The sequence below is a fragment of the Tiliqua scincoides genome, chromosome 8 (assembly GCF_035046505.1).
Source record: "Tiliqua scincoides isolate rTilSci1 chromosome 8, rTilSci1.hap2, whole genome shotgun sequence".
NCBI classification, from domain to species: domain Eukaryota; kingdom Metazoa; phylum Chordata; class Lepidosauria; order Squamata; family Scincidae; genus Tiliqua; species Tiliqua scincoides.
The window spans coordinates 33,311,990-33,327,655 of NC_089828.1; the positions used below are offsets into that span (position 1 = coordinate 33,311,990).

At 45.5% G+C, this 15,666-nt stretch overlaps 1 protein-coding gene across 3 annotated transcripts; it reads left to right on the top strand.

The window, feature by feature from the left end:
• The first annotated feature begins 2,085 nt into the window (after nt 1-2,085).
• MOB3A (MOB kinase activator 3A) lies at nt 2,086-14,904 on the top strand. Of its 3 annotated transcripts, none has more exons than XM_066635855.1 (4): nt 2,086-2,164; nt 7,980-8,514; nt 10,189-10,391; nt 14,391-14,904. In XM_066635855.1, exons 2-4 carry the CDS (start codon nt 8,106-8,108, stop codon nt 14,418-14,420), a joined length of 642 nt encoding a protein of 213 aa, XP_066491952.1. In that variant the 5' UTR covers nt 2,086-2,164; nt 7,980-8,105; the 3' UTR covers nt 14,421-14,904. The 3 variants fall into 3 exon arrangements, with proteins under 3 accessions (XP_066491952.1, XP_066491951.1, XP_066491953.1); XM_066635854.1 differs by lacking the exon at nt 2,086-2,164 and adding an exon at nt 4,957-5,146; XM_066635856.1 differs by lacking the exon at nt 2,086-2,164 and adding an exon at nt 7,256-7,331.
• Nucleotides 14,905-15,666: the final 762 nt, after the last annotated feature.

A 15,666-nucleotide genomic window follows, 5' to 3' on the forward strand; every position in this document is an offset into this window, starting at 1 on the left:
CAGTCCTGGAATGAGCTGGAATCCCCTGCGTGTATACACTGCTGAAACAGAGACACCTCCGTTGGCTTGGTCATGTCGTGAGAATGGGCAATGGTTGGATCCCAAAGGATCTCCTCTATGGAGAACCTGTGCAGGGAAAGTGCCCTACGGGTAGACCACAGCTGCGCTACAACGATATCTGCAAGAGGGATCTGAAAGCCTTAGGAATGGACCTCAACGGATGGAAAACCTTGGCCTCTGAGCATCCTGCTTGGAGGCAGGCTGTGCAGCATGGCCTTTCCCAGTTTGAAGAGACACTCTGCCAACAGACTGAGGCAAAGAAGTAAGACCCATAGCCAGGGAGACAGACCAGGGACACACTACACTTGCTCCCAGTGTGGAAGGGATTGTCACTCCTGAATCGGCCTTTTCAGCCACACTAGACGCTGTGCCAGAACCACCATTCAGAGCGCGATGCCACAGTCTTTCGAGACTGAAGGTTGTGAACAGTGTATTACTTATAAATAATTAAAAATATCTTTCTTTCTAAATCTCCTTTTTTTGTCTGGTAAACCGAGCTGGGATAGAGTATCTTTTTAAAAAGTGGGTCTCGGTGCTAAAAAGTTTGGGAACCACTGCATTATTTGTTATGGATTAATTCCTGGGTGTTAAAACTACAGCAAAAACAACACTCTACTATACTTAGAAATATGAATAACCCATCCAATAACTAGGTTCCTGTTTCCAGCACTGGTCAGGGAGATGCCTGTGGGAAGCTCATAAGCAAGACTGGAACAGCTATCCCCCCATTTTGTTTTGGGTCCCCCCCCAGCAGGGACAAGTGGTGGGTGGCAGGTGAGGCAGAGCCTCCCCTCCCCACCCAACCAGAGTCCTTCGAAAAGCACCACCACTAAGTGGGTTGTGAGTGCTTGCACACCTCATGTGGGGGTGGCACTTTTCGAAGGACTCCAGTGGGGTGGGGTGGGGAGGGGAGGCTCAGCCTCATCTGCCTCCCTTCCCCAGGGCCTCTGAGAGAAATTTTATCAGGGTTACAAAGTTTCTTGTGTGCCCCTTACCAAAGAGGGAGGGGGTGAAAAAGGTGGGGGATGGCAGTGGGGATGGGCAGAATGGGGCAAAACAGGCAGGGGGAAAGTGGCAACAGTCGGAAAAGTCTTTGGAGCCCAGGTCTACCAATCTTCCCAATGCAGAGTTTAGGTCTACCTGCCTGCCCGGCTTTGGCAGCCAGATACAGTAATGCAGAAAGCCAAACTCACTCCTAAGTCTCTCTAAAATCTTTCAAATATAGCAAATTGTTGCAGGAGATTAGTAGCATTGTATTAAGGCTCACGCTAGAATGGAAAGAGTCCTGGGTGCACCAAAACTGCCTTCTGCAGCTCCTGCAGCTGTGTCCCTGAGTTCCTCTCCACTCCTTCCTGGGAAGTGAGCTACTGTAGCAGGTTGGTTTCCTCCCAGATGTGACACTGCTAAGGAATGTATGCATTCCTGGGCCTGGTGTGCATGGCTTGTGGGAGTAGTTGCTGCCAGGTGCCCATGGTGATGCCCCCAGCATTCTGTGTGGGCAGTGAGTCTGGGTGAGATTGGAAAATGGAAGATTCCAGGAAATTTCTGGGCCCCCTTTCTGGCCCTAGGAGGAAATTACCCCCTTAACCCTCTCCTAGGCCCTGCCCCCTAGTATTCAGGTAGACTGCCTCTGAACCAGGCGATCCACTGAGCTGTGGCTGAGAGCCGCGCCTTAATGGGGAGGGCATCTCCTGGGTGCACCTGCAGGTCCTTTTGCAAAGCCCCTGAGCGGGGGAGGGGGAGCCACGCGGCTGCAGGGAACCAGCGTTTCCTTGACGCGGCTGCGAGCAGCATCACTGGGGGCCGCCCTCGCACGCGCACCGCTTTCTTTCGGCAGCCGGGGAGGAGGTGAAGCCCTTGCAGGCTGGACGTGCGCCCGGCTCCCTGCAGGCTCTCCCTCGCCCACGATCAGAGGAGCAGATCCCTCCCTGGAAGGGAAGGGGGGCGGAGGAGGGAGTGCCTACCGGATTGGGGCCCTGGGAAGCCTGCCAGAGGAAAGGGCGGTGCCTCCCTCCCTCCCGGGGCGCAGAAGTGGTCCTCCTCTCCTTGGGCGTTCCTGAGCATCACCGCAGAGGGGCTTTCCGGGACCGCCTTCCAAGCGCAGGTAGGACGCACCTGAGAAGTCAGGATGGGGGGCAGCCTCGTCCGCTTGCGCAACTGCTGCTTCTTTCGGATGCACAAACATGTCCTTTGAGGCTGGATTAGAGGTCCCGGGAGAGTGTGTGGCTGAGGCTGCAATCCTAGCCACACTTTCCTGGGAGTAAGCCCCATGGACTATAACAGGACTTACTTCTGAGTAGACAGGCACAGGATTGGGTTCTCAGGCTACAATCCTAGCCACACTTTCCTGGGAGTAAGCCCCATGGACTATAAGGGGACTTACTTCTGAGTAGACATAGTCAGGATTGGGCTCCGACAACCGTGCCTAGTAGTGAGTTTGGGGACATCTTTGTCTAACGACCCAGATGTTACGCTTCAGGAACACGACCCCTTATTCCATACAGAGAAAAAAACGGCTTCCCCCCCCTTCCCTGGCAGTACCATCTTCCGTTTTTCAGCCGGATTGCCAACGGACCAGAAAACGCCTACCCTAGGCTGTTCCGGTACCTTTAACTGCTGCTTGATCTTCAGCCACCAGGCAGCTAATCCTGCTTCTCTTCCTACTTAAAACTTCACTGGCAGATTTTAGATTGCTGTTCAAGGCAGAGGAGCATTGGTGACCTTAATGAGCTTATTATTCATTCATTATAAACTTATTTTTGGTCTCTGCCCATATCTGTAAGCAGCTTTGATTATCAATTTGATAGAAAAATGGGATACAAATAATAGCAACTTTTTTAAAAAGTTCATTGGGTGTGTGTGTGTTTTTTTAACAGGTAATAAAAACACACTTGTAACTGCTATCCAATTGAAATAACATTTTAAGTTGGAAGTGAAGAAGCAGAAAAACAATGATAACCTTTCAGGGGCAAGCACCAGTGATGGGACTTGCTGTTTCATGAACTTTGTTTAGTGTTTTTGGCTTTTCTTCCTTATTGTTAATTTCAGGTATTTGCAGGAGTGCTTAAATATTCTCAGGTGGCTTGAAAAGGGGATTAGACAGATCCACAGAGAGGAGAGATCTAGCCATGGTTATTGGCCACCTCTGTGTTGTGAGTGGCTTGCCCAAGGGCATTTGGTGACAGTGTGATGACCAGTTTCTGCTGTAAGCCTCTTTCTCAACCACTGATCTAAACCAGTAATTGCCACTTGTACATTTGGAAGGGATTTTCCTACAGTAAATTGCCATTCTTGTTCTGGGCATATTTAGGTCACCAACGAGTTTGTGCTGGGGCCATATTTGGGAAGGGGGGGCAGTCGAAAGCCCCCATCCTCCTCCCTGCAAGAGCTGGTTGATCAAGAGTCAAAGTCATTCAAAAGATGTGATTTTGTTCTTGATTAGGGGATTTTGGCATTTTTCCCAGCTGGAAATACACAAAGAATTTCCGGCCAGGGGAAATTCATCGTGGAGATGTCATTTCAAAGAACTGAGAATTCTCAGATTCCTCATTTCCTGAAAAGTGCTAAAATACTCAAAGATTGGAGTATGCTGGGATTTGGGGGGATCTTCCAAATTCTGGGGATTTCAGGGTTCCTTGTTTAAAAAAGCAGGGTAAATTTCTAGCCCTTCTGACCAAGCTGCAGGTTTTATACTGTTGCATTTTATACTGTTTTATACTGTTTTATACTGTTGCATGTCCAGAATAGGAGTGTGTTGTCCCCTAATTTAGATAATGAATCCACCATCACCTAATGCCTGCTTCCGATATTTTTGTCCCAAAATAGTGAAAAGAACAGTTTAGAAACCCTTCCCCCGCCACCATTTGTTCAATATCTGCTACCAAAGGATTTTTTTTCTTTAGCAATTTATAACATAAGAGGTCCTGGGGCTTGAGCCCAAAGAAAATGTACCACTTGATCCTAGAAGCTAGCTGGGGTTACCAGTTCATACATGAATGCAGAGTCTCACTAGAAGTGTCTTGCTGATCACTGTTGGAAACAAGGTACTGGTGTGTGCCACTTAACTGCATATACAAGGGTGGTCAAAGCACAACAAAGAGGCTCTTAATGAGACAGTAAGGACTCTCATAGCCTGCCGCAGAATGTCTGTTTACACAGCAAAGACACTCTTAATGCAAAGAAGAGGCAATCCATACTAGCCTTTGCAGCCAGTTAGTATCTTGCAGGGAGTGTCTGTTTACACAACTAAGGCATTAGACTGGGCTGAATGTTCACTTAATGATGTGATCGCATAACAACAGGGATTGGAGAACATATCCCCATGGCACATACCTGTAGGCAAGAATGTGTTTAAGACTGAGGGATGTATGAACCCCCCTCTTTTCGTGGAGGTAGGTAATTTGAATGTCACCTAAGAAAACTAACCTGCCTTTTCTTAATCCCCTTTGATCCTTCACTTTTTCCTCCCCAGCCATATACCCTGTTTGCCTAAAGTCAGGCAGATGAGGAATACATGTCCATACAAAGCTACCTGTTACTGAGTCAGACCACCCGTCCAGCCAGCCTAATACTGTCTACTCTGGCTGGCAAGCAGCTCTCCAGGGTTTCAGACAGAGAGGGGCCTCTCCTGGCAGAAGGGAGAGGGAGGGACGTGTCAACCTCATTTCCAATGCCGGAATGTGACCTGATAACACCTTTTATTTGGAAAACTTTAATCTAGGAAGCCATTGTCTTGGCCCCTGAAGTGGAGAGTTTTGTGTAAATAATCTCTCTCTCTCTCTCTGATGTAGCGTGAGCTTCCTTAAAAGGAAGCAACGCAATTTCACTATTACTCATCAGAGGTTTTTAATCCAAGCAACTCAGCAGGCCAGTGACTAGTTTTCTGTAAGAAAAGAAGCAGCTGGCAGCTCCCTTCCTTCTCCTCTTTGCAATCTTGATCTTCACTGCACACCCTTGCAAAGGATATCCTCTTAAAAGATAGATTTCTCCTCTTGTCTCCTTTCTTTTGGTCTCCTGGAAGTACATTTCTGCAAGGCGTGGGATGGATTTTGGGAGAGGTGCAGCCTCAAGGAGCTGAAGCATGCAGGTATGAACTCGTCAGAATAGGTTGAGTTTTGAGACAGCCATCTCTTTGTGGTGGTGTTGATGGGCTTCGCTGTCTGGCAGTATAGCAATGGTGTACATGCTTTGCTTGCTGAAGGGCCCAGGTTCAAATCCTGAGCATCTCCAGTTCAAAAAGATTTGGGGTCTGGGAAAGACCCCTGGATTGCTGCTGTCTGTCATTGTGGTGAATACTGGCCTCAGAGGAACTATGGTCCGACTTGGTATAATGCAGGTTCATGTGTGTATGCCCTGCTTGTGAACCTCTCAGAAACAGCTAATGACTCTTGGAAACAGGCTTAAATGAACCTTGAGGGTACATCTTTCTTATTTTGCTTCTTGGAGGCACACTGCCTCTTGTTTTAGGTCTTTCTGTGGCTACCACCAACAGAGGAACCTCCATATTCAGAGGCAGCATAGCCCTGACTATAAGATGCTGAAAGCCAAACAACCAGAAATGGCTGTTGTCTTCATGTCCATGGGCTTCCTGGTGGCTCCTGATTGGCCGCTTTGAGAAACAGGATGCAGAACTAAATGGATCTTTGGCTTGATCCAGAGGGGCTCTTCTGTCCAGTCATAATCTGACTTGGCAGTGGTTTTGCAGGATGGATGTGTCTTGTGCTAACCTGGCAGTTATACTATCCATCCCTGGCCAGGTATTTGCTGCGAAGAGAAAACCTCGCACAGGGCCAGGGTGGAGGAAGGAGACTAGCTACAGACTTATGAAATACTGTAATGGATTTTATTGAGAGAAATGAGGAAGTAGACCCTTCATCAGAACTCCTTTGATGGGTCACCTGATGAAGTAGCTGGACAGCAGGTTCAGGAAATGCCTCTTCACACAATATGAGGCAAATTGGTGGAACTCGCAAATGTGATGCCACAACATCTGAAGATGACTGTGGGCTCTGGACCAAACCAGACAGTACAGAGAAAGGATGTGCTTTATCTGGTCTTTGTTTCTGAAAGAAAAACAAAGAGCTGAGGGGGGGCACTTGAGATAGGGTGAGACTGCAGGGCGTGGGGGGCATTAAAACCTTTCTCTTGCTGGGGTTCTGATCCTGATCATGCACTATTTTAATTAGGAAAAAGAAAAGCTTCCCTTAAAAGCCATTGGAAGCTTTCCCCACTAATTAAAAGCAAGGGTTAGAACTACAATGAGGGCAAAGTGTTAAATCCCCCCCTTGCAGTTTTGTTCCATTTTGAATTCCCTTCCCCTTTCCCCCCCCCCCCAAGAAAACAGAGAAGCACGTGTTCCCTACATTGTCTAGGATGACCCCTACTTGGCTCCAAAAGGGGGTTATATAAATTAACAGAGAAGTCAAATAGATCTGTTGGTGATGTTCAGTCATGATAACTGCATGAAACACCCACTCTAAGAAGAAATCTAGAACTGCATTTCAGGTACTGGGGATAAGCTATAAGGAAGCAATATTCACTTTGAGCCTTGCTTGGGGGTTTCACAGAGGCATCCAAATGTCCTATGGGAAGCAGGACATTGGATGACATGAACCTGTGGTCTAATTGATCAAGACTGTACTTGTGTTTGTGTAGGATAGGAGGTCTGTCAATGGTCATTAGGCGTAATAACTAAAATGGAACCTCCGTGTGTTAAGGTAGTCTACCTCTGAATTGATATTCATAATGTTTTGCAATAGGGACAATCAGTGGGGAAGGGCTGTACCTTCATGCCCTGCTTGTGGACTTTCAGATGAACTTGGCTGACTGCTGTTGGAACCAGCATGCGGGACTAAATCGGATCCAGCCTGGCAGTTTCTCATGTTCACTGTTCTGTAGGAATAATGAGTAAGAAGTCCATTCTGCCAAGGGTTGCAGAACCCCCCTGTATCTTCACCCGGTCACTGAGTTTTTATGCCCAGGCTTTGCAACAAGTCCTCTCTTTGCAAGGCATTTTGGGCCCAGCCCTCTTGCATTTCCTCTTTCTTACCAGAACTGAAATGTGTTTTTACAGGATGTGGTTAAGACAGGCCCTGACTTGGCTTCTTAGTAATCGGGGTTGCAGCTTCTCCGTTCTGCCATTGGGGTCTTTCTGCTCCTTAACTCCCACTTGTAACTTCCTTAACAACGCATCTGTCTAACTAAAAACATCTGAAGTGCCTTTTGACCTTGCTTTGAACCTAGTATTTGCTGCTGGAGAAAGGATTGAGGAGGTGGGAGGAAAAGACCCTCACAAAGTGACCGTTCTGTTGTGGTTGGTTCATTATCAGCCATGATAGCTAAACCTCCATGTACAAAGGTAGTCTGCCTTTGAGTACCAGTTGCTAGGGAGCAGAAAAACAAGGAGAGCTATTGCTTTGATGTCTCCATTGTGGGCTTCCTGAAAGAATCTTGCCAGCCACTGTTACAAATGGGACATGAAACCAAATGGAACCTTTACTGTGATCCAGCAGCAATTGTTCATATTTACATATGACTCCAAATGTCGTTATGGAGGTTAATCAAAGGCATTTTTGGTGTGATGCTAAATGGCATTTGGCTGACCATTCCTGGATACCCCTTGATCCTTTTTATTGCCTTTTTTCAATCTCTCTAAAATCCTTCTTGAGATGGGACAGCCAGAACTGCACACAGTATTCCAAACATAATGCTCTGTATATTTGCATAAAGACATTCTGAAACTGTCAATTTTATTTTTATCCTTTCCTAATAATCCTTGGCTTCAAATCTGCCTTTTTTTCACTGCCCCTGTAAACTCAGGGTCCAGATCTTCCACTTATAGTACTGGGTATGTTGCTTGTTGGATGTCTGCTGTCGCTGCCACAGCTTTGTTTAACTCCTGTATATGTGTTGCTCTGCAGATCACAAAGCATTTGGATAACCAGAGGAAGCTGGTAAGAGTTATTACGAGGATCTAAAGGCAGCCAACAGGGCAACTACTGTTTTTTGGAAAACACATCTTTGCCTTGCAAGTACTTTGCAGGAGAATGGAGTGGAAGCAAGTTTTCAATAAGGACAGAACCTTCCGTCCCAAGCGGAAATTTGAACCTGGGACACAGCGGTTTGAGCTCCACAAGAAGGCCCAGGCTTCGCTCAATGCTGGACTCGACCTGAAGTTGGCTGTCCAGCTGCCGTCCGACGAGGAGTTGAACGATTGGGTGGCTGTTCACGTGGTGGATTTCTTCAATCGCATCAACCTCATCTATGGGACCATCAGTGACTATTGCACAGAGAAGTCCTGTCCGATCATGTCAGGGGGGCCGAAATACGAATACAGGTGGCAGGACGAGAAGTATCGGAAGCCCACTGCCCTCTCTGCCCCCAGATACATGAACCTTCTCATGGATTGGATTGAGGTCCAGATTAACAATGAGGATCTCTTTCCCACAAATGTTGGTGAGTTCCACACCAATATGCAGGGAAGCATGTCTGAAATTTGCTGGATAGCAAGAATATCCTATCTTCCTGCTTTGCAACCAAGGTTAGCTCTCAAAGCAACTTACAATTAAGATACATGCAAAGTTATGGTGGGATGAGGAGTCAGAAGGGTATGTATGGCAGAGTTTTCTGCTCCCTGGCAGATAATATAGTCCAAGTTTCCTTTGGGTGAACTCTGGGGACTTACTGATGGTACAGATGCCAACCCACAGAACTGGTGCTTCTGCTTCTGGCTCTGGCAATTGGTGTTACAGTCCAAGTTCTGGACTCTCCAGAAAAAGGAGAGAGAAGGCACTGCAGATGGATTAAGGACAGGGCTGGCCTGGCCCATCCCCATAGCCAACTGAAGCAGGCAGCAAATTGATGGAGGGGCACCCACTACTGTCCATCCACTCACCTCTACTTTTCTTCCAGTTCCCTGGATTGGAAAAGGAAGGGGGAGATAAAAGTGGCCGAAAAGGGAATGAAAGGAGCAAAAGGTGGCATTGGACATACTGTTTCGGGTACCAGGAGGGCTGGCACTGGCCCTGACTCAATGACTGGCTGATGCTAAACATGGCAGCCCCGTCATTGATCTGCAGCCTTTTCAGAATGGGCTCAGAAGGGCTGTAGCTAAAATTGACTGACATACACACACCTCAAAACCTTATCTCTGCTAACAGAAAACCTGGTATATAATGAAAAACAGAAAACCTGGTATAACTGAAAACCTGGTATATAATGGTTATGAGTAAGATGACTGCTGGGTGTCTGCTTAGCTGGGTAAACTAACAGCACAATCCTATGCATGCCTACTCAGAAGTAAGTTTACTTACTTAAGATTGGGTTTAATGGAACTTACTGCCAGGTAAGTGTGTACAAGATTACAGCCTAAATGCAGTTCAGTAATTCATTCAGGATTTGCATTTATTTATTTTGTTACTGGCAGAATTAAGTGTGCTCAGGATCAGGTTAGGGAATAAAGCTGGGACACGCTGTAGAGATTTTTATGAGCTGGCCTTGTCAGAAAGTTGCTTTGAGCATTTATTGGTGATACTGATGCTGTTTTTGTGTGTGCTGAGGAGCATGTTGCTCTTTTCCCCATTTTGTGGTGATAAGTTTCAAAGTCTGGATCTTGGCTGATTTGTAATCAAATTATTAAGAGTGAGAGGGAAAACTCTCCTTGTGTTGGGTTTACCAACTCAGAAATGAACTGAGGAAATTGAGGCATGGATTTCTTGGGCATCTAAATGCAGAATGGCCATTGGGTCTTTTTCATAGCTGTGTTCCTTTATTATTGCTACCCACAATGCCCTGATACAATGCCCCATCCCAAACAGTTATGGTTACTTAAGAAAGTACCCATCGGGGGTCGATGAGCATTACTGCCCATGCCATCATTGTCAGAGGCAGTAGCAAAAAAAAAAAATTTAAAGATTTTTATCTTTAAAAAAATGTGTGGGGACAACATCAACACAGATTGTTGCAGGATCATTTCTATGGCTCCCAAACAAAATAGGAGCCCCCCAAAAGAGCAGGACCTCCAAATGATAATGAAAAGAAGCAATCCTGATGGTGGTGGATATACAGAGCTGGTTGTTTTTAACCTCTGCTTCCTCTTCCCTCCCTCCAAACTTCTCTGGCACTCTGTAGGTACCCCATTTCCTAAGAATTTCCTCCAAGTGGTGAAGAAAATCCTGTCCCGGCTTTTCCGGGTCTTTGTTCATGTTTACATCCATCACTTTGACCGGATTGCCCAGATGGGATCGGAGGCCCACGTCAACACCTGTTATAAGCATTTCTACTACTTCGTGAAAGAGTTCAATCTCATTGATACTAAGGAGTTGGAGCCCCTGGTGAGTCTGAGATGCGAGTCTGGGGGAAAGCCAAGGCTAACAGTGTCCTCCAATAGTGCTCCATTCCTGTTGGCCAGTTGTGCTCATAGCTTAACCTTCCAGAGGCAGGGCTTTTGGGAGGTTACAGCTGGAATAGAGGGGGGCAGGAGAAGAACCACATATGCCATCCTGAGTTCTCTGGAGAAAGGGTGGGATAAAAACATAATAAATAAGAACATGAGATGAGCAGTATTGGATCAGACCAAAAGTCCATTGGGTCCAGCATCCTGTTTCCAAGCCAGATACCTTGCTTGTGGGCTTTTACAGAGGCACGAGGATGACCCTTTCTTGTTTGCCTCCAACATCTGGTCTTTAGAGGTAAATAGCATCTTGGCATAGAGAATCCATTTGGCTACAGACTTCAATAGACCCACTTTGTATTGGAACACAAGTATTGCATTTACTAATAATAATAATAATAATAACTTTATTTTTACCCCGCCTTTCTCCCTGAAGGGACTCAAGGCGGCTTACAACATATTAAAAACAATTTAAAAACAAATAAAAACATATTAACACATCATAAAAAACAGCAGTCAGAGTAAAAAAAATAGGTAAAAAGAGCATAGAGCAGCAGCAAGTCATACTATGAGACCAATGGTCCATCTAGCCCAGCATCCTGTTCCCAACAGTGAGAAGCTTGTTATTTCCAGGAATTCCACATGCAGAGCATGGAGTAACAACTCTTCTCCCTTCCCCGCCATTGTATATCCCCAACATCCAGTCTTTAGAGGCCTGCTGCCTCTGAACAGTGAGGTTCTACTTGGGTCTAACAGTAGCTATTAGCCATGATGACTGTCCTCCTTTTGTGACAGATGCTCACTCACTCGCTTGAATAATTGAGGAAGAAGACATAGACAAACACCAAGCCAGGGCTATTCTTGAAAGACAAATCTCTTGTGGGGGAGAGGGAGTATTTTCCTGTGAATACAGACTTGCTCATGACTTCATCAGCAGCTGAGTGTTCAAAATTTCATCAGAAATTACTCTGTGAACACTTTCCAGCCTGCTAGGGCAGTGACTTGTTGGTGTTTAAAAACCTAGGTAAATACTATGTTTGTAAATAGTTGCCCTCCCCAATTTGTTGTCTTCCTTATTATTTTTTAATGTTTTATATATTGTATATTTTTACTCTTGAATTGCTTCGGCATAGTAAAGGTGGAATACAAACCCTTTAAATATCGCAGGCGCTCACCTATAAGTTGATCCCACAGATAAATTGAGGGCAGGATTTGAGCCAACAACCATGGAATTTACTATGACCCTCGAATAAGTCGGGGTTAAACTTAGGGGGGTGCGTGACTATAGTTTTGCCTGTTTTTACTCGAGGCCAGATCCTGAAAAATAATCCACCACTAATTGTTACCTAAGAAATATAGTCTCTAATTTATTAAAAACATAGTAAAAGATCGTAAGATACATTTTTATTCTTTTTAAATTCTGGTTTTCATCACCTTTTGGTAAGCACTATCAGAGTAAGTGCACTGTAAACAACATACCAGTAAAACAGTGGTTCCCAACCTGGGATTCATGTACTCCCAGGGACACTCAACAGGACCTTTAGGGGTACTTGGAAAAGAATGAAATAATGGTAGAAAAAGGCAGGTCGTGCTCCAGAATGCTTTGCAAGACAGGAATGCCTTGCAAGGACCAGCAAGGCAAAAGCTGAAACATAATATGGAAAGTGATCAATCACCCAGAAGTTCTCAGCACACTTCTGGTGCAAAACAGTGCAAAGGCAGTCTTCTGTTCTTCAAACAGATAAAAAGATTAAACACTGTGATAAATACATGAAGTCTGGGCTTTCATATGGAGGAGATGAGTGCTTGTATTAATTACAAACATTTTGCTAATATGAAGGGTACAATTTATGGAAATGGGCTGCCAGGGGATATGCAAGTGAAAAAGGTTGGGAACCACTGCAGGAGAACCATGAATCAAATCCACCTTTAAGGTGTCTGGTGCGTTGAGCCAGAAGCTCTACATAAAACATACAACCCATAACACATAACTGGGACTGTGCAATTCAATTCACAGCAAAGAGATGCAGTTGCATATATTTGCAACCCTTTTTACTCAGAAGTAGACCCACTGTTTTCCATGGGTGTTATTCTTAAGAGAAAATGTAGTCACTGAAAAAGCACTGAACAACATTGAGTGCCTGCCTGTGCTGGAAGAGCTTGACAGTGAACCAACCCTAGAAGAACTTCACGTGGCCCTGGACTCCCTTGCCTTTGGCAAGGCACCTGGGAAAGACAGCATCCCTGCTGAAGTCCTAAAATGCTGCAAAGAGATCATCGTCACTGAGCTGCATGAAATCCTCTGTCTCTGCTGGAGAGAAGGTGGAGTACCTCAAGACATGAGGGATGCAAACATCATCACGCTGTACAAGAACAAAGGTGATAGGGGTGACTGCAACAACTACCGCGGCATCTCTCTCCTTAGCGTTGTAGGAAAGCTGTTTGCCCGAGTTGTACTAAAGAGGCTCCAGGTACTTGCAGAGAGCGTCTATCCAGAATCGCAGTGTGGATTCCGAGCCAACAGGTCCACCACTGATATGGTATTCTCCCTTAGACAACTGCAGGAGAAATGCAGGGAACAACGACAGCCACTCTTTATAGCCTTCATAGATCTCACAAAGGCTTTCGACCTGGTCAGCAGAGACGGCCTCTTCAAGATTCTCCCCAAGACTGGATGTCCACCCAGGCTCCTCAGCATCATCAGATCTTTCCACAAGGACATGAAGGGCACTGTTGTTTTCGATGGCTCCACATCAGACCCTGTTGACATCCGAAGCGGAGTGAAGCAGGGCTGTGTTCTTGCACCAACCTTGTTTGGGATCTTCTTCGCTGTCCTGCTGAAGCAGGCCTTTGGAACTGCAACAGAAGGCATCGATCTCCGGACCAGATCAGACGGAAAGCTCTTCAACCTCTCCAGACTGAGAGCAAAATCCAAAGTCCAGCTGAAATGTCTGCGTGACTTCCTCTTTGCCGACGATGCAGCTATCACTACCCACTCTGCCAAAGATCTCCAGCAGCTCATGGATCGTTTTAGCAAGGATCCCAAAGGATCTCCTCTATGGAGAACTCGTGCAAGGAAAGTGCCCTACAGGTAGACCACAGCTGCGATACAAGGACATCTGCAAGAGGGATCTGAAGGCCTTAGGGATGGACCTCAACAAGTGGGAAACCCTGGCCTCTGAGCGGCCCGCTTGGAGGCAGGCTGTGCAGCATGGCCTTTCCCAGTTTGAAGAGACACTTTGCCAACAGTCTGAGGCTAAGAGGCAAAGAAGGAAGGCCCATAGCCAGGGAGACAGGCCAGGGACAGACTGCACTTGCTCCCGGTGTGGAAGGGATTGTCACTCCCAGATTGGCCTTTTCAGCCACACTAGACGCTGTGCCAGAACCACCTTTCAAAGCGCGATACCATAGTCTTTCGAGACTGAAGGTTGCCAATACAATACATATTCTTAAGTAAGGGTGCATTGAATTGTAGCCTGCTTCAAATGGAAAGGAGGATTCCCATCCTGGTGTTTCAAAAAAACAGACCTGCTTGCAAGCATTTGCAAAGCAGAACCAGGCTGCAGCAGAAGGAAGAATAAAAGGTTAACAAATTGCTTCGAAGGAGCTGCCTGCTGCTTGAGAAACCTGGGCCTCTCTGTCCTTGACAAAGGAAACTGTTCAGAGTTGAAAGGCTTTGCCCTCTGACTGACCCGGAGATAAGGCAAAGTGATAATTTGAGCTTGATTACTTAGCAAAAATTTCATGTACTGTAGGCAAGTATCTAAGGTAAATAAAAACCAAAATGGTCTTCTCAGTCTAGCTAGGTTTGATCGCTGACCAGACACAGCCCTCTGCAGATTCCCCACAAACAAACATTTTAAAATGCTTTTCTTCATCTTATTCCCCCGTTTTTTAAATTTACCTTTTCAATTCCTTGTTTGTCTTCTCTCTTTGACAGAAGGAAATGACCTCACGGATGTGCCATTGATATTCCAAGACTTTCCTGCCATTTTCTCAGCTGGCATCTACTCTTGGACTGTGGAACCCCACCTTACCAGAGATGATGTAGTGCTCTAGAAGTATTTTCCTTTTTTAAGAAAAGAATAGTATATTTTTATCAATAAACTTGCCTAAAATGACTTTGAGCTCACATGAAAATATTTTGTATAAGATGCTTCTGATGGTTAGATTTGCTACTGTGGTTTTCTTTTTCTTTTTTTAAAGAGAAGCTTAACATGTTTTATCTGCCACTTTGTGAAATTGTTTCAGTTAAATATTGTGTTCTTTTTTTAAATTCAGTTGAACAAATCTGTAGGGAAGGGGACATGTTTTCTGTGCCCCAGAATTCTCTTCAGTGTTACAAGAAATTTTGGGCACACTCTTGGATCACATGGTGATGGTGCTTCGGTTGGCAAAATGTCACTTATGTGGGTGTGTTATAAGAGCAACTTACAACTGTGTTTAAGCCGGAAAGACTTATGCCATTAAATAAAGTTTTTATAGCACTGTCTTCACTTGGATATCTGATTTTAAGGTGTATACAGATGTTTCTAATTTGGGAGGGGCTCAGGTGTGTGTGATGTTTAGCACTTGAATTTCCAGGAGGACAGGTGTGTTCTGGGTGACACCTGCATCCTGGCTTTCATATACTCCAACAGTCTCAATTTTACCAGGGACATTCTTTTGTTATCTGTCTTCTGCCCTTGATAAATCACTGTCCTGCGTTTTGAATCTGGGGGATGCCCAGTATTGTCTAATCTCTGGCAGTAATTCTCCAGTCTTTCTCAGCCCTTCAAGACTTTCAACAAAAGTTTTTCCAACCCCATTTGAACCAGAGACCTTTTAATATGAACACATGAGCTGGTGTAACTAAGCTATAGATCAGGATTTCCCCAATTCAAATCTCACCTCTGACCAAAGCGGCCTTAGGCAAGCCATTCCTTCTCAGCCTCAGTCTTTCCGACCTGCAGTGTGGCCCAATAATACAAAGTTGTTGTAAGAATTTCATTGCTAATACTCGAAAAGTGCTTTGAAATACGCAAAAGTGCCATACATAATGTTGAATATTATGATTAAATGAAGCTGTCTTTTAAGTTGAATTGATCTATCCAGTCTTGTATTGTGACTGATAGGTAGTCTCTAGAGGTCGTTAACAACCTTGCTACCTGAGATCCTTGTAACTGGAGGTGCCAGGAATTGAATGTGTGACCTGTTGTATGCAAAGCAAATTACCA

What these genes read in the sequence shown, in the direction of transcription:
- MOB3A (XM_066635855.1), top strand. Translation starts at nt 8,106, where the DNA reads ATGGAGTGGAAGCAAGTTTTCAATAAGGACAGAACCTTCCGTCCCAAG. An exon ending in TCTCTTTCCCACAAATGTTG is followed by an intron (nt 8,515 to 10,188) that starts GTGAGTTCCACA and finishes GGCACTCTGTAG; the next exon opens with GTACCCCATTTCCTAAGAAT. An exon ending in CTAAGGAGTTGGAGCCCCTG is followed by an intron (nt 10,392 to 14,390) that starts GTGAGTCTGAGA and finishes TCTCTTTGACAG; the next exon opens with AAGGAAATGACCTCACGGAT.